Source organism: Hirundo rustica, chromosome 2 (genome assembly GCF_015227805.2).
Source record: "Hirundo rustica isolate bHirRus1 chromosome 2, bHirRus1.pri.v3, whole genome shotgun sequence".
Classification (NCBI taxonomy): domain Eukaryota; kingdom Metazoa; phylum Chordata; class Aves; order Passeriformes; family Hirundinidae; genus Hirundo; species Hirundo rustica.
This window is the reverse complement of record NC_053451.1, coordinates 85,735,465-85,760,274: the sequence shown is the minus strand read 5'-3', so window position 1 is coordinate 85,760,274 and position 24,810 is coordinate 85,735,465. Positions and strand designations below refer to the sequence as shown.

The 24,810-nt window shown below is 36.7% G+C and overlaps 1 protein-coding gene across 1 annotated transcript in view; it reads right to left on the bottom strand.

Annotated features, from left to right (window-relative positions):
* OCA2 (OCA2 melanosomal transmembrane protein) overlaps positions 1–24,810 on the bottom strand; it is a 166,996-nt gene that overhangs the window by 89,197 nt on the left and 52,989 nt on the right. The window contains exons 9-14 of the mRNA XM_040055440.2: positions 23,853–23,924; positions 22,964–23,029; positions 21,812–21,868; positions 20,389–20,513; positions 16,744–16,882; positions 7,752–7,884 (exon numbers count right to left, since the gene is read on the bottom strand). Coding sequence (XP_039911374.1) covers positions 7,752–7,884; positions 16,744–16,882; positions 20,389–20,513; positions 21,812–21,868; positions 22,964–23,029; positions 23,853–23,924 — 592 coding nt within the window. The remainder of the gene's footprint in view (positions 1–7,751; positions 7,885–16,743; positions 16,883–20,388; positions 20,514–21,811; positions 21,869–22,963; positions 23,030–23,852; positions 23,925–24,810) is intronic.

Sequence of the window (24,810 nt, the reverse complement as noted above, 5' to 3'; positions counted from 1 at the left end):
GAATGCCATACATTCACAAAGCCCTCGGGGTACAACAGCAATATACCTAGATTATTCTTTCCAACAAGAAAATAGAAAATACTCCATTTCCAACAAGAAAATATTAATTTTTGTCTTAGCTACAGGATCAAACCCTCAAACATGTAAACCCTATGCTGCTAATCTATTCTGACTTTGTTATTAATCATATTTTGCCATAGAAACCACAAATATTACATCCTGGACCCACTGAGTTTAAAAAAATTTCAGCTGCTGACCCAGACTGTGACAGTCAAGAAAAAAATTCTGCATTTTAGAAAATATTCCTTATTTGATAACTGCATATTATTTCTGCAATCTGACAATTAATAGTCAGACTGATTTTCACTTGAGTAATCACACAATCCCTGCCACCCAGTTGCCACTAACAAAGAAGACATCCTCAATAACAAAGTGTAATTAATTCCTAGTCTCAGAGAATTTTAAAAGGTCAGTTTTGTTAATTGAAGGTACTCAGAAGAGCATGCCCGGACTTGGGCATGAGATGAGATGATAAAAATTATCATTAAATGACAATTTTCAACATGCATGTGCACTAACTATATAAAGTATCTTTTTGCAAGCAACACAAGTTTGCACTGCTGGGCTGTATTCAACAATATTCGATATTAACCTGAATATTTGGGGTTTTTTCTCTACATATTACTGTAGTTTAATTATTTTCAGTGAAGCAATTGCTTTTCTTAGCCAAATTCTCAGAATGAGAATATTTCTGTTTAAATGCTGACTGTAAAGCAAATTAAGTATCATGAATTCTAGCTTAAATAGTAATAGTAATATCTATAACATTTAGTAATTTTTAAATTCCTTATATTATGTAATCTGTCTTCTGAGCAATATTGCTTGGATGGTGTCATCTCCATTTTGTGAGTACAGAAACTAAATCCAGAATTTGAAAAGAGGATAAGAAAAAATTCACCTTGAGGGATATTCCAGCTCAAACACTCATGCCTCTCTCCTAGAGGCAGCATCCCCTAATAGGACACAAGCATGAGGATTTAAAAAAAAAAAAAAAAAAAAGGAATATTCTTGACTTTATTCCTTTGAATAGTCCAGTTGGTCAATAGTGGATAAAGATAAGCATAGGTATAAATATTGCTGGGTCTTCAAAATTACATCAAAACATGTTTTGCCTTATTCAGCTAAATACATGCAAAGGAGCACAAGAAATGTGCACAATGCTTCATGAAGCAGTACAGAGAATTTATATAAACTTTTCAACTCAGTGTGACATCTGAGGCCACATTTGGTCATAAAGGCACCTAATGCTGGCTCAGCTACCCAGCATGGGATTGCATCCATCACACAGGAATTACAGGGCACCTGCACCCTGCAGCAAAGCAGCTGGAGCCTGGGCAGAAAATCACAAAGCTCATTATTTCAAACATCTAAATGACCAGGAGTCATCTTCCAAGCAAGCTGGAGCAGGCTGCAGCAGGGCCACAAAAGAATCTACAACATTACCAATTTAACCCTGATTTTATAAGGGAATAGTCAATGTAGTATGTGTATGATGTTTCCATAGGACTCAGATGGAGTATTCCACAGATATTAAGTGTTAAATTTCTCATAACATTTCAGGATGGTTGATAAAGATACATGTTGCTCTTCAGTTAGCTTGTAACATGGTAACATGGGCTCTGTTCTCATCTCTGAGTAAGTCGGATTTTGGAGCCACAAACTTAGTTCTTGTGGCTTTGACTTCAGTTTCCTCTATGGCAATTCCCTATCTTTTAAAAGCAGAAATCTGAATGTATTCAGGTTCTCTGCGTGCTTGTTAGCACTTGCCTAATGTGCTTAAAGTACTTCATTCTGTTACACATTAACACATCCTGTTGCATTCTGAGAATGGCACAAGGAAGTCAAGAATCAAGTATTTTGAGCATGCATTTATCTAAAATTCTACTGTAATTTGTTTCAGAAATTTTTTCTCAGGCATGAAATCTAGAAAAATAAGTCTGACTTACTATCAACTAGTTTTCATTCAGACTGCCAGACTTGCCAATGAAAATCAATTTTGCTGATGTCTTCCATTAAACTACAAATGTCCCTTAGGAAAAAAAAAAAAAAAAAAAAAAAAAAAAAAAAAAAAAAAAAAAAAGAAAAAAAAAAACCAAATACTCTCTTAAATTCACTGTATTTTGTTCAAAAGCAAATGGTTAAATTCCAATCCCAAAACATTTTGCACAAAATAAAACTACTGCTGATGTCCTTTCAGTACGAGAAAAAGTGCCACAAGCCAGAACTTAGAGATGGTATTCCCGAGGACAAGGAAAAAAGAACAATGGAAAGATAAAGCCTCAAGAGGACAATAGTCTTTTGGAGTATTTCAAAAGATAATGCCTTTCCTAATGCTTTTAACAGGACAAAACGAAGAGCAAAACTATGAAGCCTACTTCAGACTCACCAAAACTTTTCTCAATGATTTAGAAGTAAAAATGGTGAGTAATACACTGAACACACTTTGATTAATGAAAATGGCAGAGCAATTAAAAAATCTGTCAAGCTTACCTTTGTATTTGAAACACCATCACAGTGAAAGCTTTCTGTAGCAGATAAACACAGATAATGTGTTACGTAGAAGTAAACAGCTCTTTTAAGCTCTGTTTATTACAAAGATCTTATGAACTTCAGAGGCATCAAAGTGGAAAACTTTTTCATAACTTCACCAAAACACTGTTACAGGAAAGGTCGTCTCTTTCCAAGCACTGTGCAATCTACCTGTGCAATCCTTTCACAACAGAGGTCTGTATACAGAGGGGCACAAATGCTGTGAAAGAAACAGAAACTAGCACTAACTTCTCCCTCCCATCTGTGTCTTTCCTGTACTCATTCCTGCCATGAAAAATGTGTGTAATAAATTGTCGAGTGTTGCTCTGTTGATCCAGAATGACGTTATATTATACCTTCATTCTGCTACTTTATCGATGCGCTAAGCAAATGATATGAGATTGTCATATTCTCCTTGTTTTGCAATGTCAGAATACTATTTTTATCATCTGAAGACAAGAGGCAGATCAATGTTTTCCTCTTTCCAAGGCTAATACTCTATCAATCCTAAAGCAGCTCAAAGGAGGTATACAGGAATTAAAGCATAAAATTATCTAAAATGGTTAAAAAAATAAAAATCTTCAGTCTGTGGCAAGTAAATAACTATACCTCTTCTCATTCCTGATCATCAGGAGAGCTATCGAAGGTGCAAATAATGACAGCTTTTAATTTGCATTTTCAAACATAAAGCCATGGCCCTGGTAGATTCTGATCCATTATCCAAAAAGATTAAATACAGTGTCTGAAGGGGCATTAGGACTACCTAGTTTGTTTGAGACTGAAAGTCTTACTGTCCTTTCAAATAAAAGACACAATATGTACCGGAAAGATATTATCTTAGATATCAAGAGGATTCATAAGCAAGCTATACCTTTTCATTCAGCATGATAACATCCACAGTAGGAGAGTTAAAATGTTAACTATTCACTACTCAGTATTAATAACTACAACTGGATTGCAGAGAAGAGAAAAAAAGCAAAGAGACAAAAATATACACATTTTACTGTCCACATTGGTCCTCAAGATTTAAAAGTATTCCCCATAAAATCCAATGAAATTAGCATCTTAGGTGAGGACAAAAATTTCCACCCAGACTGAGCTTAAAGTTGAATTCTTGAAAACATATTGAAATAGTCCTTTCTTTGGACATTATTGTCCTCATAAACTGCTTGCTAATTTCTTCACTTGAACCAGCTTACAAGTGAGGAAAGGCCACTACTTTCAACATCACATTGAATACCAATTATGCTTTACTGGCAGAGAGTAAAGTACCTACATAAGTACAGATGCACCTCAGTTCAAAGATTTGTCAATTTAATTAATTCAGCTACGTCACTGATTCTAGCAAGAAATGGTTCCTAAAGTTACAAATATGTTAGCAAAAATAGGACTAAGGACTGTTCTCTGACCCTGAGAAACACACATACTGATGTTACATTACACGTTATCCTGGGTGCCCTCTGTGTCCCTGCAGTGTCCTTGTGGCCCAAGACATTGCTGTTATTTTATGTGGGCTTTAGCATTTCAAAGTGTTTGCTGCTAAGTATTTGAGTTTTCTTGCAAGTCATCACAGTAGTTCTTTCCCCTCCTCCTCTCCTTTTTCTTCCCTTTGAGAACATCTGTAGAGCTTCACATGGAAGAAAGAAACAGATTTGCTCACTCAACTGGTTACTGCATTTCCCGTTGTGAGAAACAGCACTGTGTTTTTCACACATTAAGCACTTCACATATGACTATGATTAATTACAAAATTCCTTCTGTCGTTGGCTTTACACACTGACTTTCATACTACCATCAGTATTTTCCCAGATGCTGCAGACAGTGAGTACCCCAGAGGGAATAACGTGCCCCCCGCTTCCCCTGCTAATACCACTCCTGCTTAAAGGGTGGATCTCTCTTTCAGCCAGTGAAAATGTTGGAAAAAAGATCAAGCAACGAAGTAGAAACGGGGAGCTGGTGCCAAAGTTGTTTCAGGAGAAAGCTCTTACTCTCTGTAAAATGGCCAGTATAATAATACTTGCCACCAGAACACGTGCCTCCCACACTCCTTGGGAAAACAACCTTGCCAAACACTGAGGTCCACATCTCCACAGCTTGGCAGGTGAGACTTAATAGTGTATTGTTACACTTCCCAGGGACTAAATGATGTATTGTTAACCCTTAAAGGATGGAAAACTTTGATTTCAGGTTTTCAGAGTGGGAGCTGAAACAATAAATTGAATTCCTCTTACACTCAGATGTTATTTCCCTTACATATTCTTTTGTGAAGGTGTAGATACACACAAGTTTTCAAATCCCAGCTTACTCTTCTAGCCCTAGCATCCTTTGCTGCATCACACAGAACAAGGAGTAGGTTTATCAGCTAAAAGACATGCACAAAAAAGTCCTCAAAAATCCCTTCATTCTTAAAAAACATTAGATTTCTCTCTCATGGATGAGTTCTTCAGAGTCTTTTTTTCTTTTGCTAACTGCCCCACTTAAAGCCACTGCAGGTAGACAGTGGTTCCTGGGGAAAGAACAAGTATTTTTACTGTGGCAGAAGTGCTGCAAATCAATCTGAAAACCAACAGAGTTAAGACACTGGTAACATATAGTGTTGAAATTAAGATAAAAATGTATCTTCATAATAAGAGCATTGTCTGTTTTTAAAATTCGTGCTAATCCATTTTAATAATCTGTGTGTCCTAAAACTGTAGGAAAAAAAAGCTGAAAGCACACAGTGCACAGGGACGAAACAATCTGGGGAGAGCAATATACCAATTAAATCTCACATAACTTGTTTAATTGCTAATTGAGGGCAAGGTGAGGAAAGACTGGTATTTAGTTGATTAAAACAGCTGCTTCAAACAAGCCATTTGAAGTTATCACAGAACCATTTCAACAGGAGATGAAAGGACCCCTGGAAGCACCTCGGCGGCTATTCTGCAAATCCAAACCACAACAGCTATCTCCTAATGGAGCTGTATTGGTCTCTTTCTTTCTCTTCCCCTCTCACAGAAATTTTCAGTGGAAAGAGTGGCTCTTCAGCCTTTGCTCTAATTGAGCAGCTCCTGATTAGGCTTGCAGCAAAGGACAAGCAGCTGATTACGAGAACACATGGTATACTGATGAGGAGACTGCTATCTCTGAACAGACTAAGGTACAAGTAACAAAGATTACCAATAAATTAATTGAGGGAAATATGCTTGCCAGTGTTTCACTACTACACCATTTCACTGGCAAAAATACTGTGTCAGTGTACTATTCTGTACTATTGTGTGTACTGTACTTTTCAAATTAATTTAATTTTTTTTATGCATTGTTTATTTCTTAAAAATCCAAAACATATGCTTTAAAAGTTTATATCCAAAAGGAAAAAAGTAGCAATTCCATGTTCTAAAATACTTACTTTAAAAATAATGCTTATTATGTCTAGATCAATACTGCTTCCAGGTGGGAGGATTAATTTTCTTGATGGCTTTTTGAAAAATCTTACTTTTTAGGGTCACAGGGAAAGAATCTAGGCATGTTAGGGTCTGAGTTAATTTCTTTATTTCTCTTCCTCTCTGGATAAGACCTCTAAGGGTGCAGAAAGCCTCAGCTGTTTTAGAATGAAAATGCCTACCTCATACCAGACAGACATATAGGAGAGAGGGAAATTCTCCTTAAGTGTCTTAGAAAATAGTCAGTATAATATCTAGAATACCTCAAAAATATTCTTGATCTAAATTCTGGGAAAGAATTTGGCCTTTAAAGATACAAACAGGTACACTGAGCACACCTTGTGCTGAATAGACACAGTAATAAAAACCAAAAATCTTCAGAAGATCTTCCTAAGAAGGGAAATTTCTTCTCTGACTTTCCTATCAGATGGGATTCGAGACACATGGTATAATCTGCTGAGGAGAGGATTGTCACTTCTGCCTTTTAATAAAACCATAATCCTAAAGCAAATTTTCCCTGGAGCAAGACAAGGCACTACAAGTACTACTTCTTTTGCCTAAATGTGATACCTACCATGAAATTCTCTGCCATAGTCACCTTGGACTCTCTTTATAAGAGAAAAGCAAACTTTTAAGGCCTGCAGTATATCTGTTCTAGCACAGACAGCTCCATTAGTCTTGAAAAGCACTTCTCTTTCTCCACAGATTACAAATGAAGCCTAGATATATCAACCGTATCAAAAGTTGTCCTCTCCATGGTAAACAGATGCCACACACACAGCTTCAGAGACATTGTACAGCACATTAAAACCTGTGTAGCACAGTCAGTGGGAGCCTGGATCTTAAGTCTTCTGCAGCCAAAAGTCAAACAAGCATCAGTTCCAGGGAAGAAACTGCTATACTCGACTTTGTACAAAGCTTGCTAATACTTTATACTTAGTGCAATATTTCTTGCCTCTTCAAGAAACTGTGAACATTTGAGGGTTTAGTATTAAATTTCATCACTGAATAAGAAGCCCTAGAACAATGATAAAAACTTCAAAACGACTGAATAAAAATGCATAAAGATAAAAGCATGAAGATAAAAAGGGACTGACGCAGTCAACAATCATTGAAACAGCTTTAAAAATACTTATAGAGACTATTGGGGTGGGTGACATAAAAAGACATAGATTTAATTCTACTGAATTGTAGAAATTATGCACCAGGGAAATTTAGGGTAGGAAGAGCCACAGAGGCAAGCTGGAGAGGACTTGAAAAGTTCTGCTTTGATGAAATGTCTTTCACTGACCACAGACCAGTAAAAGATTGCTGAAAAATTCAATGGAAGAAAACCATCAGCAAGGGAATGCATCAGTTCACTATGTTTGTCGTAAGGGAAACCTGGGATATTTCTAAATCTAGGTTGTGAACTCAGCACCTTGAGCAGGTGCAGCACAGAACATGCTGATACTCGTGCCTATGGCTATAATGAATGATAAAAAATATTCCTGCAAATTTTGTAAGATATTTAATAATTCCTGTCAAAACCTAAATCATAGAACCAGAAAAACATCCACTTCTAAAAATCAGAAAATATCACAACTAAAAATAGAATATGACTTATTAGTTGAAAAATAAATGTTCAGAGAGTGAGGAGGGTGGGTGCTTCCATCTGAAAACATCATTGTAGTAGACAGTACTCAGTTTGCATTTATCACATATTCAGTGTATTATAAATTTTTTCATGCTCACACTTACCAACAATTTCACTTGGCTCCTTATTGTAAAGTTTTTTGTTCCAGTAAAGAAGTCTGAGAAAAGGGAAGGAGACCAGAACAACAAGGCAGATACCCACAAACATGTGCCCTGTGAAGGCTGCAAAATCCAATCCCTGAAAACAAAAACAAAAACCTAAATTAAAAATCACTAATTTTTCTATATTATGTGCAGGGAAAAGTATTCAGTTTTATGGACAATCAATAATAAATATAAAGCAATATATTAAGTTTCAAGTTCAGTATCTACTGTATTTCATCGGTTCCAAGGAGGCAAACCATATTGCAACTTAATTCAGATAACTAAAACATTGCATTACGAGTTACTCTGAAACACACCTACTGTTCCTGAAAGGTTCAGTAAAAAAAACCCAAACTGAATCATTAACTTTTACTTCTCACTTAAAACACTGTAAATTCATTTCAAATCACTCAAATTCTCAGGAATAGTTGAATTGTAATGACCAGCTTTTGTTTTAAACTGTTGACAACAGAAATATTTACAATAATTCTATCTGAAACATTCTTCTACAATAAAAATATTATATGTCAATATTGTGTTTATTCTTCTTCCTCATTAATAATTGAACACATTTCTTTATACTTTGCACAATGAAAGCTTTTAATGAAGGGGTTTTTAAAAAGGTTAAGCAGAATGTATTAAAAGGCTACTGCTTTCAAGCAATAAGAATGAATAGTAACAACTTGCCCTAAAACTTTGAACTTTGCCATTGCATTGGACTGGGTGACCTCTAGGGTCCCTTTCAATTGAGTTATTTCACTGTTCCATGTTGCACACACAGTAGTGGATCAGGGTTACCCTTTGGGCTGGGCTTTCCTGAAGTAACCGTGACTCGCCTGTCCAAAAAATCTTACCCATGAATCTCCAAGGAGGATAACATCCAAGTACTCTGGTAGTAAGAAGCTGCCTTATATTCAAAAAACAGAGGTTGTCTGAGCTGGTGATCAAAGCACAACAGGTCTGTGATGCCTGAAATAAAGCATGGCTCAAGCCCTGGATAGCCCAGGTTGTCCCAGCTGAATTTTCAGAGCATCCACTGATTTCCCAGAAACTCCAGAGAGTTAGTTGATCTCCCTGTGACACACCTCTTTGTCTCTATTGTTCCCTGATTTTTAACTATGAGTTTCCTATAGATCATTTTAGTAATTCCAATGCATATTGAAAAACATCTTCCCTTGCAACGACAGCTGATACTACCTCCCGCGCGTTAAGACTATTGGGAACTTACTGCTTTAAATGTGCGTTCTATATTGTCAAATGCTAAAAGAATTTATGTGGAAATTTCCTAGTTAAAATGTCTTTAGTTCAAAAAAAAAAGAAGAAAAAGTTTCTCTATTGCACCACAGGGCATAATAAAAAGACACACAGCACAAGAAACTGATGGCAGTCATAAAGAACTTTCATAGCCAGATAAAGATTGGTGCACTTTGGCAAAAAAATCCATAGTTTGCAGACAGTCAAATAAATCTCAAACCATAAATATGCAGACCCAGGATTAGAATTTGATCCTATTAAAATACAGGTTTAAGCTTCCTGAGGTAATGTCATCCCTACTTGCTATTTAATATTAGATTCCTTGACTTTTTACTCTCCAGACACTAAAAGGTAAAACTATACCTGTTCATTTGCTGGCCTTTTGCAGTAACATAGCTACAGCCATTGCTTTTATCAAAGTGCAAGGAAGACTCTTCAGGAATTAGAATGAGATTATTTTAAGAATTGGTCAGAAAAAAAGTGACACCAAAAAGAAAATATTGTACCTTCATTCAGTTTGCCTACAAAATAGGTCAGCCACTCAGGTGTCTGACATCTCTCTAAGACAGATTTTACAAATCAATTTTTATAAAGTTTGACCTCTGGGCATCAAGTTAAGATTCAGAGCTGCAGGAGACATTTCTATTAGGGATGAAAATAACATTCATAACTCTAGGAAATTTACAAATAAATAAAAAAAAGAATTCTTGTAAAGGCTCGGTGTTTGTGAGACTTGCCCCCAAAGTATCTAAACTCCATATCCCCTGTGTTTATTTCCTTAATTAAAACCACTGACAATAAATTGACAATAAATCTAATTTATATATGGGTTGCCCCTAGGATTATAGACAAAAAAAAAGATCATAAAATTTTGGCCATAAAAATAAGTATGTAAAATCATTATTCCGTTTTGTATGGTCTCTAAAATGGCACAAAGAGAGGCAGGAAGCCAAATTTATTTAAGCTGTAAAAACACTGAAGCTACACCCGCCAAAAGAGAAATGCCTAAATCTGATTGGAAAAAAGAATTATCCTCTGAAAGAAAAGTTACTGGGAAACAGGTGGTTGAAGAGCAATAAAGTAGTTAGGAATTATCAGATTATACTCAATGCAGAATTACAAGAATGAAGAAAATTACTTTTGCACTCAGACTAGTCTTACAAAAAAAGCGGTGGAGATAAAGCTTTTCTTAGGCTGGCAGCAACAGCATAATTCCCACATCATGAAAAAAGATGCCAGCTACCGAGCCAACTATGATGGTAGAGATTCTCTATAGAAATACACAGAAAAAAAAGATAAATGCTAAAGAAGGGAGTAAAAGAGATAAATAGCAACCAAATGAATTCCTGGTAAGTCTCAAGTTTAAGTATGTGATGTCTTCATCACTTATTAAAGGATCTTGAATTTAATGAAGTAGCTTATTGCAAATAAGCACAAACACAAAAAGTCACTTGCCTTTACATTTTTAATATCACACCAGTTTCAAGGAAAAAAAAAAAAAAAAGTGACTAGCTCCTGAAATGACGCGATGCAGAGGCTTCTCAAAAAATACAGCACAAGAAATATGTCACTTGAAACCCACAAAACTAATTTCTTGGTGAAGAAAATCACCTCAACCTAGAAGGCAAACTAAAATCCTGAGGGTAAGAAGGAGGTCTCAGGTCTGACTCGTAGTTGGAAGGAATTGAAATGAAATAGAGATCACAATACCCTTAAAAAAAATCAGGATTAACACAGCTTCATGACATAAGAGCTGACGTAAATAAGTCATGAAAGTGATTTGCAGGCACCATCACAAGAAGGAAAAAAAGTCTACTAGATTTTTTTGCATCCTATCCAAGAGCTTACCCAAACTTTTCAGAGGGAGTAGCTGGGCTGAGATTCAGGATTTTGTTAAAGTTCATAACATCAGCACATTGATCTTTCATATCTCTCAGATCCCTGGTGAAAAAGAAAACATGCTGCTCTGCTCCTACTGCAGAGTAAGTTTCTAATTCAGCTGAAACAAATGGTTTTCTAACATGGAGTGTGCCTATTTCAGGACAGAGCCTGCATGACAGGGCTGTCGGTGATAACGCAAGACTGGAGTCAGTTCCCATCCCTTGCTCCCGGCTTTCCTCCCCATTACCTCCTTGCATTGGTGCACAAGAGACAGTGAGTGAAAATGAATCCTGATGATCACTGGCCTTGGACAGGTGATGCCCTGTAGCCATGAGGAGGCTGAGGACTACCAAGTGCACTACTTTTTATGGCTGATATGAGAAAGGCTCAGAGTGAAATACAGACAGCTGCCCTCCCTGATACTTTGGTCTGGGTGTTTAACCCCAGCCTCTCTGCACCACAGGGAATATTTTCAGGGAAAAAGAAGGCTGATTTTACACCAGGCATCGTCAGGTAGCTAGTAGCCAGCTGGCAGCCTCTTGGGGAACTTCAAGAGACTAAAGGGTTTTCACTGTACCACAGTACACAGTACCACAAAGATGCAGCAGAGGATACACAGGTGGTGGCACAGGCAACATCTCCACAGAGCCTAAATTCATACACTTTGTGGCTGTGGATAGCACATTTTGTACCCTGAGTCTTCTGCGCTGCTGAGGCCAGGATTCAACATTGTAAAAAAGCATTTAAGTGCTCCCCATGTCTACTGCATACAACAAAAAGTCATTTTCACAAAGATTTTCTTTCCCTGCACAATAGACTGGAATAGAATTGACATGCACAATAGGCAAGAAATATTTTTCTTCCAGGAGATTTCAACCTATGAGACAAATACAAAACACACTTCGAACATCCCTTACTTGAGGCTATGATAATTGTGTCAAATTCCGGCTATTTCCCAGCCGAGAGAAAATCTAAACATTTTGTTCTAGCAAGACAACAGCCTAAAGGTTCCACTGCCTACAGATTCAGAGCTGAAACACAGTGGATTTCTTTCCTTGGTTTACAGTTTAAAATGTAAAGTCAAATATATCAATTTCATATTAGGAGAAAGTGCCATATTGTTTTCCTAAAATGCCAGCTTTCTATAGTCTTGATTATTATTTTTTCCTTGCTTCTGGAGATGTGAAATTAAATTCTAGTAATTCAGAGCTTTCCACAAAAATTCTGCCTTTTCAGAGGGATGAGAAAGCAAAAATTATAGCTATGTAGAGCGATTTGGAGAGCAGCAAGTACTGTGTTTCTAACCATAATACCCTTTACTTAATTTTTTAAAACTAATAAAATTAAGATGCAGAAGAGAAAGAGTAATTTATTATTTCTATATTGGCTTAAACATCCCTTATAGCTGAGTGACTGAGATCTGCATTGTCTCTCATGGGAGCTGCTCATGAGGTCACTGAGCCAGAAATCACTGATGGCTTAACCCAGTTACCTGAAAATAATGTTTATTTGGGATGTTGATGAACTTCCTTTTTGGTTTTACATTATGCTGGTTTATGATTACTACATGCATAGATGGCAAAAATTCTGAAATCAGATATAAGCCCATACATTTTAGTTCAGGAACTATATCTAAGTTTAATTTTCTCTTGAGAAAAGGAATCAATGAAACATCAACAGAAGGGGTAGAATCCTACCAATTGATTAAAAGTTTTAACAAGCTTGTATCCAGTGAACTCAACAAAAGTAGCCTACTCAGGTATGGTAATCCATTTTACCAGTGCTTGAAATATCTTTACAGATTCATATATAAGATTTTCTCTTCTTTTTTTTTCAGAAATACCTACTTTAATTTAAAATTTTTTCAGTACTACAATTTTTCATTAAATATAACCAAATAATATCACATCATGATAAATTCCATCATGAAGGCCGAAAGTCTCTAAAAGGCAGCACAGGAAAACCTGATGTCTGTCAATTTTCCAGGAAATTCCTGTTAAATGGTAGGAATAATTCTGAGTGGTATGCTGAGACCCCCAAATCCTCAGCAGACATCAGTTTAACAGCACAAGCATTATCACATGCTAACAAAAACAAAAAATAATAAGATATACTCCAGTGGCTATATACAAAAACTGCCTTTGCCTTTATCATTACCTATTTTATGCAGATTTATCCTGGATACACCAGTGCACAACTTCACTATCACTATGTTTATAGCATCATTTTGCTCTGGAGACTGACTTCCATCCATTCTTTAAAGAACTCAGAATGCCTGTGCTTAGAGCACAGGAACTTCTGATCTCAACGGTGTGTTTGAAGAAGTTTGTGAAGTTCCCAAATACAGAAGATTTGCTGTCCAGCCCCTCTGAGAACAAGAACAATATCCAACTGGTTCATGCTCTATTGTGCATATAAACATGGAATTCCCACAGTCTGAAGCCCATATCTCTTCAAAATAAAAATATAATTTTGTTAACAGTGGCCATTCTGTAACAGCACTCTGATGATAATAAAACATTTAAAAATGTTTATATTCACTAAATAAGTTTTCCATTGGCTCTTATTTTCCTTCCCTAAAATCAAAACATAAATGTGGTTTTATAAAAATTCTTCCGACTCCAACTAAGAACAACCAAGAGCACAACAAATCTTCTTCTCCTATTATGCAAATGTTCCAGTGATTCCAGTCATGATGGTAGGGAATATGTCAGGATTATAAATTAACAACAACTACAAAGAAAAAATCCTTTTGACAGTCATTTACATCTCAGTAGAAGTAAAGAGACTTATTGCTACATTTTAATGAGCAAAATGTTACAAAAATCTTATTTATTCAAACATGGTTTAAATAAAATACTTTTAATATGATGTGAGTTTTCTCCAGAACCTAAGGAAAAAAGTCTCTCCAGCACCACAGTAAAAAAAAGTAAAGCATTTCTAACACTATAATCAGATAACACCACCCAAAGTAACGAGGCTGCATTTCATTTCATATTTATATAAAAGCCAATGTTTCCTACAAAAGTGTGAACTTGCATAATATTTTACTAGGATGCTTTTAGCGGTTGATGCACAGCAGTAAAAGTTCAGGAAGACTGGTAAAATTCTCCTCCTGATAGTACCTAAATAGAGTAAAAAACCAAATAATCTACATAGGATAGTTCATTATTCAGCTTCCTGTGGCATTTTGTCCAAGTACTCCTTTAGTTACTGTGCAAAAATGACATTGAGGAGGAAGTACAAGAGAATGAAAAGGAGAATTTCAACTAAAATATCAAGTGGAAAAAATTCCTAGAATTCCTGTAATGTTCAAAACCCTGACCATAATGTTAAAAAAGGGATAAAACCCAAGTATTTTCTATAGAAAACATCATAATAGAAACTACAAAATATATTGCATGAAAGAGTGTTTCTAAGATGTCATTAATGCGTTCAAGAACTTTTACCTCTGAAACAGTTAATTTTTTTTTTTTTTTTTTACTTGGTATTAATGCAGTAGGCTCCCCATGCATTTTAGACACAGAACTGTGGTAGCTCATATAACCCTTCTTCACAGCGCCCTTTACTGGAAGTAGTTTCAGAAACAAGACAGCAATGTCTATATTTCAATAGATCATAAGAGAGCATGCTCCTTCTGATCATAAGAGAGCATGCTGGAGAGGGAGGACAAAATTAGGAATCCAGCTCTTAGTTCAACCGCTCAGACCGCAGGAGGCCAGATGGTCCATCTCCCTCTCTGACCTCTCTCTTGGCTTTATCCAGTTACCCTGGCTAGCACTCTCCCCGGAAAATCTCACTTAGAAGGGGTGAGCCCTAAGCAGTGAGGACATACCTCAGACCATGACACTCTGCCTTAGGGCCAAGGATAGGTCTTTGACTCTTTTTATTTATGTACGTGGATATAAAAATTGAGAGTATAGAAAAGAAGCAGCGTAAATTCTATGGCCTTGTGTTGAACCTAATCTATTTCATTATGTTCTTATTTCTGTGACGCAGCAAAAGATCTGAAAATAATCCAGACTAAAAACATCTGGAACGATTTTTGCGCTTGTTTCAGATACAGAATTTCCTATAATGTCGTATTTTTTAGGGCATTTATACATATGAGTCCTCCTAAAATTATCAATAGTTCAAACAAGAAAAATGTAATATGGTTTCTTTTCAATTGTGATTGCTTAATTATTTCCCATGTTTATAGCCATTCTGAAGGTTCTAGAGAGATGATGTGTTTCTGAGTATTTAGGAAAATTTCCTTCATGGCAGGTACTAATTATTCTCTTTCAGATCAGAAGTTTTAAATAGGTGCACAGATTTCACATCTAAAATGTAAAACTTAACTATAAAGTTCTTAGCTAACAATAAATATTACAGTCCTCAAAATCACCATCCAAACAAGCCATCTGCAGTATATTTCAAATATTTTGATGGTAAAAATTCAGTTCATTAAATATTACAAACTTTCAAAGACCTTTTCCAACCTGGACAGTCCTTAATTAATATGAGTGCATCCAGTTAATTAGAAGAGATTTTTCTTTCACAGAGCAATAGAAACATAAGTGACACTGAATAAAAAAAAAAAATAAATAAACCTAGGATTTTATACTACAGTTCCCTCATCCTTGCTCAGTGATTTTCCTACTGCAATTAACACTAAATTTCTTTTGGGGTTTTTTTGGTTGGTTTTTGTTTGGTTGGCTGTTGTCTTCTGGTAGTTTTTTGGGGGGTGGGGCGGGGACGGGGTGGTTTATGACATCTGGCCAAAACAGAAAGCACACTCCCGGTGTCGTTATAGATGTGCCCATTACATTATTGTCCCTTCCATGGCTCTGCTTGTTGGTGAGGAGGAGGGCAGATCTGCCCCACCCCAGGAGGGGCTGCCCCTTGCATCTGTCTCCCTGCTGCCCCACAGCACAGCTGGGAAAGGCGATGGGAGACAGTGCCCGAGGCAGAACGAACACTTGATGCCCTCATGTCCAGGGGTAGCAGGGATAGCTGAAAACACAGAAAATTCAGCAAACTCAGCTCCATGCAGATGTTGAGGGTTGCAAACCCTTGCCAGCAGCGCCCCAACCAGCCCACAGGGCAGAGAAGCCCATGCTGGTGGAAAGAAATGGTGGAACTGGGATGCTCCCGCTGGCTGGTTCATGTCCTGCAGTCCCACACAGCACCAGCCACCATAGCTTTCCCTTTGGAACCAAGCACCCAGCAAACAATAGAAGAGCCAAGTGTTGGAATCTAAAATCTGTCACTGCAGCCTGGAGATAGCAAAACATTGTCAGGAGGTGGGATCCAGCTGCAGCCTGTACTGCACGGGAGAAGCACCCGCCCCCCTCTCACACCCCACGTCCCCTCGGGCTGTGCTTGAAGGATAAAGTATCTCAAGTGTCATGGCTCTACAGGGGCAAAGCAACCTCTGTAACATGTCAAATTGTCTCATATTCAACTTTTGAGAGAAAACCTATGCTGAAAAAAATGGATAGATTTTCATCTTCATTTTCACATTTTTGGGTTTTTCCAACTTGTTGCCCTCTCTGCAGCCCTCCATTGTCCTGCTTCTTTCCTCACTTTGCCAATGATAAGGAAATCCTCAACAACAACAAAAAAGAAAACTGTTATCCTCAGTTCAGATCAAAAAGTCTATTCTTCATCACTATTTTGTCCCCAAAAGATCACTCTCTTCTGGTCTGATCATCCTACTAAAATAAAAATTAGATTATGTTCTGTTTATATGGCTGCCTGGGGGAAGAAAAGGATCAACATTGCATAAGTCAACACCACTACTTCATTTTAGTAGCCAAACAACTGCAGTACATACCCTCTTCCTCAGTTCCTGATTTGAAACAATAATCACATTTGGAGGATCCCCAACAGCAGTGGCAGCCCCCCCAATATTTGTGAAGATTACTTCCGCAATCAGGACGTGCCTAGGATCAAGATTAAGTACTTCACAGAGCCTGCAGTGTAAAAAATAATGAAATTAACTTTTTATCCCACGCATAAATTACCTTAAATCTTAAAATGTCAAAAAATTACAAAATACAGTCATTTCACAGACAAATGGCAGGATTTTAAACATAATGTGCCAATGAATGCTGTGTTAAAGCATTTATTGTGCTAGAGTAATTGTAACAATGTAAATAAAAAATTATAGATTTTCTTTACATTTAAAATGTAATTAATAATGCCTACAGAACTGATGCATTTTTTAAGAGCATTTAATTAAAAGTAGTCAACTAGTACAAGAATTGTACTACACAGAAAATAGCATTTCAAATTTTCAGTGTGATACAGCTTCTGAAACCACGGTCCTTATACTGCACTGACCTGTGGAAAAACTATTCTGGCCAACCACAGGCTTTGCACTCAGCAACAGTGATTAACTTTCTTATGGGAAGCAGTGGTAGAGGATTGTGCAGGCTGCCTATTAGCCATGAATCATCTATCAGGGATTTCAGCTTTCAAACTAGGTTTATTTTCCTCTTTCTCTAAAGCTTGATCATGAGTATTTCTATTTGCAATGAAACAAGAGCAGAAAATACACATGGTTAAAAAAAATCTCAAAATGTTTTTAGCAGTGCAAATATATTTAACACTTCTTTAGTAGGATGCTGCTTTGATAAGAAAAAATAAAATGTTTCTTTAATAACAAGCACCTAAAAGTGCTCTGACAAACACTGGGATTGACTCAGTAACCTCATGATCCGTTTGAACTCAGAGCCCACTTACAGAGAGTAATCTTCACACAGACTACTCCAACTCACAGATTACATTTACGCACGCACCCGTGTAATCCGCTCTGTTCTGAAGTACGTGTTTGGCTTTAAACTTGGGCCATGGTAATAAAAGCTGAAAGTTGAAGTCACACCAAAGCACTTCAGAGTAAGAAACAACTGCTTTCCTCCTCACAACTTGTCAAAACATTGCTCCATAATGTAAAGATGGAGGCCACACTTCAATTATTGTCCTCTGTATCTCAGAGTAGATGAGGGGAAGAGTGTGCAGGAAGATGCTTTCTCACTGCAATGCTGCCACACTTTTCCCTGAAGGAACGGCTGAACTTCATTCTTTAGATTAAGTTTGTGTTATTAAAACTTACATTTCAAAGTCTGTATCACAAAAAAAAAGCTTAACCTGATTCACTTACACTATCACCAAGAATATCAATTTAAAACTCAGAAAAAACACTGTCAGATGGCATATTTGTCAGCATTTAAAAACTCTGGAATATAACTGTGCAAAAATACGCTGTTTCCTCAGCAGCATGGAATCATTCAGTTAAAGGATACTTTGTAGTACAACAGGTCCAAATACTTCAATTGTGGTACAAGACCACAACTGTACTTGCAATTTTAACTCCATTGTCTCCTTGATTTCTCAGTATTTCAAAATATAATCTAAAATTTCTTTAGTGAATCTTTCTTTTTGATGGATCTAGTGGTATCTTGAAAAGACAGCTCTAACGTAAGTAAGAAAAGCCTAAGCCCAAAGCATAAAACCATCAGAACATCTAAGCTATATGGCAGGAGCACAGTTCCTCAGTTTACTTATCCTAGTTATATAAATTCCTCATGCAGAAATATTAGCCTTTCAATATAACAATAACAAAGTATCTTGAAAACAATCAACAGCTAAAAGAGGGTAGTTATAATTTTTTTAGCAACTTACTACAAAATGCAGAATGAAACATGTAACTTTATTTCTGCCTTATTACAGGAAATATAAACCCTTATGTTTGTAGAGTCAGTATGATTTTCTGCAAGCTTTATCTCCATGGCAATGGAGAATGCAAAGTGCAACACAGTGAAGCTGTAGACAATGGCAGTAAGATAAAAAAGAAAATGACCCCCAGCATGAAGCTTTTTGAAGTAGGCAATTATTTGGTTTTAGTATGTGAGATAAAATTTTACTTCAGTTTTGATAGTGATTCAAATATAAATGTTTCCCACGTACTGGGTTTCCCCTTCTTCAGTATTACAGGCTTATTTAGTATAAAACAAAAGGCCTCAGTATACATTTAATACAAAATTCCATTACTTAAAGGAGGCTACAAAGGCAGATGCTCTCCCGTCACAAAGATCCACATGGAGAAGACAAGGGAGAGATTTCACCTCGACATAAGAAAAAAAAAAGTATGGTGAAAACAGTTAACCACTGGAACAACACCCCCAGGGATGTGGTAGAGTCCCCATCACTGGAGGTTTTCAAGATGTGGTGGAAGAGAGTGCCAGATAATCTCATCTAGGCTTACTTTTCCATGAAGGATGGTCTTTTGAGGTCCCTTCAACCTGGGCTATTCTAGGATTCTTTGAAAACAGACTAAATGTTACCATAGCTCTGACTGTGAAAAGCTTTTTATGCTGCATTGTCTTCTGGATTTCAATCCATTCCCAAATTATATTTATCCAAAATATTCTGTAACACAGCTAAAGAAAACTTGGTGTTTAATAATTCCAGTGCTGCTTATTGCTAGAAATGCAATTATTGATTAGGGTACGGCAAACCCATCTCTTTAAAATACAATTTGACAGAAGACAAATGGAGCTTTCATTCACCAGCTGTTTCCAGTCTAGAATAAATGTCACTTGCAAAATTGGTTTTTACTGCTTTACACTGCATTTTAAAGAGGGGGCATATCTTAATAAAATTTTGTGTACTTTAATGTGATAATGACTGCAAGCATTACATCTCTGGGGACCATTTTTAAAACACACTAGATCTTTCCAAAACCGAACGGGATTAAACAGATTTGCCTGACCAGACACAGGTTAAATTCAGGTTAAACAGTAATTTATAATTCCACATTGATTAAATGTAGTTGCAAATCACATTATTAATTTACTGAAATCTAAAGTAATCAAATTCATGGTTGTCTGCTCAAAGTTCCAAATATCTAATCTCAAATTGTGCAATTAACCAGCAGCTGTCCCAATGACATGATCACCAACAGGAATAAAACTCAGATCCTCGTATTCAAGAAAAAGCTGTTACATGAAATATGGACTTTTTAAAAATTTATTTGTCACTAATATTAGAAGGGATAACATCTTCACTAAAACATAAATTCCTATCTAAAATTGTATATAAATATTAGCCAGCAAAGGATAAGGCAGCTTTAATTTAAAAACTCTGCCTGCTTTACAGGGAAAAAAAAAAAAAAAATCATGTACGAGGGAGATTTTGGTACAATATGGTATTGTAGAAAAGATATGAAGACAAAATGGTTAGCTGCCAAGGGAGTGTTCACAGGTTTCAGATATGTGCTCAGTATTAATGCAAAGGCAAAAGGCAACCCATCCCTCTGAAAGTGCCAGCTTTTTATTCTGCTACAATAAGAGTACTTGAAGCTCTGATTTCCATTTCAATGATTAAAAAAAAAACAACTCCAAAGTATTTTGCACACATGTCTACTACTGATTTCTGCCTATAAAAGACCAAGTACAATACCGTAACAACAAAATACCTTATGGTCACTGGAGTAAAGAGCATCATAGTGGTAACGTTGTCCAGAAATGCAGAAAGAATTGCAGCAATAAGGCACAGAAGTGTAATCATGGCCCACACCTTGCCCCGAGAGAGCCGATAGGCCTAGGAAAAACAAACAGAAGAAAAATTAATGGACTATATCACTCCAGCTGAGATTTCAAAAAATTATAGATAAAGCAACTTGATCAAAGTCAAGCAACAAGGAGCTTGGAGCATTTACTATTCCTTTTTTATTACTCCAATACTATCCAATACTAATACTAATAACTTGGCAAGAAAATAATTCATGGAAGTGGACAAACAATCCCATCACACAAATGAAGAAACAACTCTGAAGAAACATCACATTCTGCTGCCAGTCATAAAGGGGGCCTGTGGCTCCTCTTCAGGGGAAGGCTGAGCCCCAATCTTCTGCCTGCATGCCCAGGTGGACTAATATGGTTTAGACTTCCCATCCTTGCCTGGGGACACATTGTGTCCCACCTGGGACATCCTCAGAGCAGCACTGCTGGAGTGAGTCCAGAGGAGGACCACAAACATAGTGAAAACACCAGAGCACCTCTCCTATGAGAACAGGCTGTAAGAGGTCTGGGTTATTCAGTGAGGAGAAGAGAAGGCTCCTGCATCACCTTACAGCACCTTCCAGTAGCTAGAGGGGGACAATAAGACAGCTAGGGGGGGAATCTTTGAACAAAGTTATGCCGTGATAGGACAAAGGGGATTTGCTTTGAACTGAGAGTAGGTCTAAAATAGATATAAGGGAGAAATTCTTTACTATGAGGGTGGTGAGACTGCAACAGGTTACCCAGAGAAGCTGTGGATGCCCCATCCCTGGAAGTGTTCAAGGCCAGGCTGGATGGGGTTTAAAGAAACCTGCTCTAGTGGGAGGTTTCCTTGCCCATGGTTGGAGGATTGGAACAAGATCATTAAGGTTTCTTCTAACCCAAACAGTTCTGTGGTTGTGATTCTATTAATTGCACTTTTCATGTAATCTTCTGTTCTGCTGCTGTGCAAAGGTTTGTGGCCACTTTTCATGTGTGGCATAAAGTTAATCATAGTTCCCATATTTCTTCTGTCCCACTACCAGGCATAAATAGAGAGTTCAGCTACAGCAGAACTGCAATACTAGGGAAATCAGTAAAATGCCCAGCTTAATAGTGTCCAAATACTTGTGTACCCTACTGGGGACCTTTAATATTCTCCTGTAGAAACAGAATTGCATTAAGGGCTTCCTTTCATCCACAAAGGATTTTTCCAGTATTACAACATGACCACTGTTGTTTCTACTGTGATAAGTATACATTGACCTTAGAAAGGTTCTTTGAAGATCATGCTTGGTGTGACAGATCTGAATAAATATTAACTTGATAAATCGAGAAATAAGTACCAAATAAACCCACCTTTACGGCACAGTAGTCAAAGAATCCAGTCTCTGAAAATATGGCCACCAACAGCATCTAAAGATGAAGAAAAATATAATCACTTGGAACTCATATATAAAAGTAATTGAATTATTACTCAAAACTAGAGCAAAGCCTTTTGTGATCCTGATGAATGGACTTCTTATCTGACACAGCTTTGAGAATATAATCACCCTTATATTAGAATATCCACTACAGCTGCCACATATCTCTAGTTAATGCATCATTTGGTGAAACATACTTCTCAACATAAGCAGTCTGTAAATGTCATATGAGTCTGGTTGGATTTATTTGTAGTGGATATCATATATTAAGTACTCAATGTATCTCCCTTATATCTTATATCATTAATCAAGAAAAACCAGTAAATGTCTTTGCAGTAATGCTCTACAGAGCATGGAAGATAATGGCTTCAAGAACTTCTTGCATTTTCCCACATCTGGGAGGTCTCCTGTCCTTCTGTCTTTGTTCCCAACAGATTTTTTGTTGTTGTTTTTTCTTTCTTTCTTTCTTTTTTTGTGGGGAACGCAAGGAGCAAGGACCAGTGTCAGGAAGTAAGAAAAGCTCAGAATGGAAAGAGATAATTGTATTTTTTTCTCTTCATATATTGTATATTTTTGTAAGAGTCTAATGGCACTTGGACAATGCTTTTTACCACAAATAGCTCTGGGCAAAGTGATTAAAATAATGTATGATTATAATCTCATCAGATATTACTTTTCCATTTCTGGCTTGTTTTTTTTTTGTAGCTCCAGACATAACAATAAGACAGAAAACCACTCTTCTGGCAGAATGTGTTTGAGGAAGGTTTTGAATAAACAAAATTAAAAAGATAAATGAGAGTGATAATACTTGGCCCATAAACAGGTCTTTCTGTTTATAAATCCCAAGGATGTTTTTAGCATGTTATCAATACAATTTCACAGATTCAAAAAAAAATAGAAAAGTATCAACATTTCAAAAGACTCCTTCAGAGGTCTGATCCTTTTTGGTAAATTCCTTAAGACACAAATGTTTGTCATAAGTTGTCTGAGTAAAGTATAATTTAAAAAATGTCTTAAAAGGAAACATCTCTATATTGAATGTAGAGATTTTTTGGCACATTTAGAGCAAAATAAATGTTTTAGTTACCATTCCAAACAATAATGCCAGTGTCTCATAGTCAATCCACTCCACCACTTTGACCATACTTGGCTTCTGCAATCAAAAAATACAATTACTAGTGAATGCCGCCTAACTTGTGATTAGCTATGACTTATAAACTCCGCTTACTTGATGAATCATTTAAATAAATGTGATATAAATTAATAAGTGTTCCTACAAGCAATATAAAAAGTACTCTTTATTATTGCCTTTACTACTATTATTATTAATACTAATTCAAAGTACTTCTGGCATCCTAAGTGAGTCATTATCAGGCTGTTGGTTGGTCTAGTTGTTCCTTACATAACATTACAGAAATAAAAGATAACCAAATTACATGGTATACTGCAGTTTCCCTTTTGGTAAGAGAACAAAAGCATACCGCTTCACCTGTGAACAAACTGGAGGGAATTAAAGGGAACAGTAATGGTGTGGTTAAGTGAACAACTGAGAAAATCAGTCTGAGGTTTCACTAAATATCAACTAAGAGTAAGCAGCAGGTGAAACAGAAGGGTTGGAACATGCAAGCATGAGATGTAATTATTTAGGGTAGCATAAAGCAAAGTATTTCCATTTAGGTTTGCTTGGTAGCCTAACATTACTGAAAATAACAGTGTTAAACTAATGCTGGATTAAGCTGAAAATGGCCGTAGTCAGCTTCCTGCGAATCAGAACAAAAAACCATCAACTGACTTTTTTTGTACTTTCCTGGTCTCTATATTAGTCTGACCTGTTTTCCCATCCCAGTTTCTGTCCTACCATTTCTCTTTCTTAAAAAACACTGCTTTGCCGTGTGCTCAGTTAGAACTGGGCAAATATGGAAATTAATGACACCACAGCCAGAAACAAAGGGAGCACTTACAGCTTGATAACTTACCTCCCCAACAATAGCTAAGGCAGCTAAAGCGGCCAAAGAGCCCAGCATGGCTGCAAGGGTCCTGTGAACAATCTGCAACAAAGGGTAAGAATTGACCACAGACTCCTCTGAACATCTCCTTACTATTAAAAAGGAAGGGAGGAAAAGGGTAAAAACTCAAGTAGAGAATTATTTTCACGGCTTGCTTGAGGGTTTTTTCTGACCAGAAGATGGTTAATTATTTCACTATTTAAAAAAAAAAAAACCAAAACCCACAAACAAACAAAACCAAAACCCAAATAAAACAAAATAATAAAACCCCAACCAACTAAAGCCTTGCTTGTGAAAACCCTACCAGGAAGTCTCATCTCTAATATCCAGGTAGAGAAGGGACTTCTGCACCAGTTTCTTACATTTACTAGTAGATGAACCAAGAAGGAAAGCAATTCATCTTCCCTAACTTAAGGATCAAAGAGCCTGGTCCTCTTGACTTCCCTTCACATCTCATGGAAAGAAGATGCATGCCCAGGAGGTGATCCATCTAATTCTTAGTAGAGTGTAGTGTGCCCTAAAAATGTGCTTTATTTCTCTAGGAACTCATCTGTAGTTATTTAATCTTCTATGTCTGGAAGATCACAGATCATGTAAAATAACTTGACTAAAGTAAGCATGTAATTAATGAAAATCACACTACAAAAGACTGAATCTAATTACCAGCTTTCACTATTAATGTGTTTAAATATTATTCCAACACAAGTTAAAACTACCACTGAGAAAGAAATAAAACAGTCTAGAAATATTTCATTTGCTGCTAATTTCATAAGAAATATTTTGCTGATAATAAACAATGAGATGAGAGCATCTCAAGGTCCTCCTCCTGTTTGTAAAGGAAAAGCAAAAAAGAGAAAGATTCAGCTTTGCTCCTTTCTCCTTGATTATAAAGTTTTAATGGAAATGGTAAAGAACTACACAATTTACC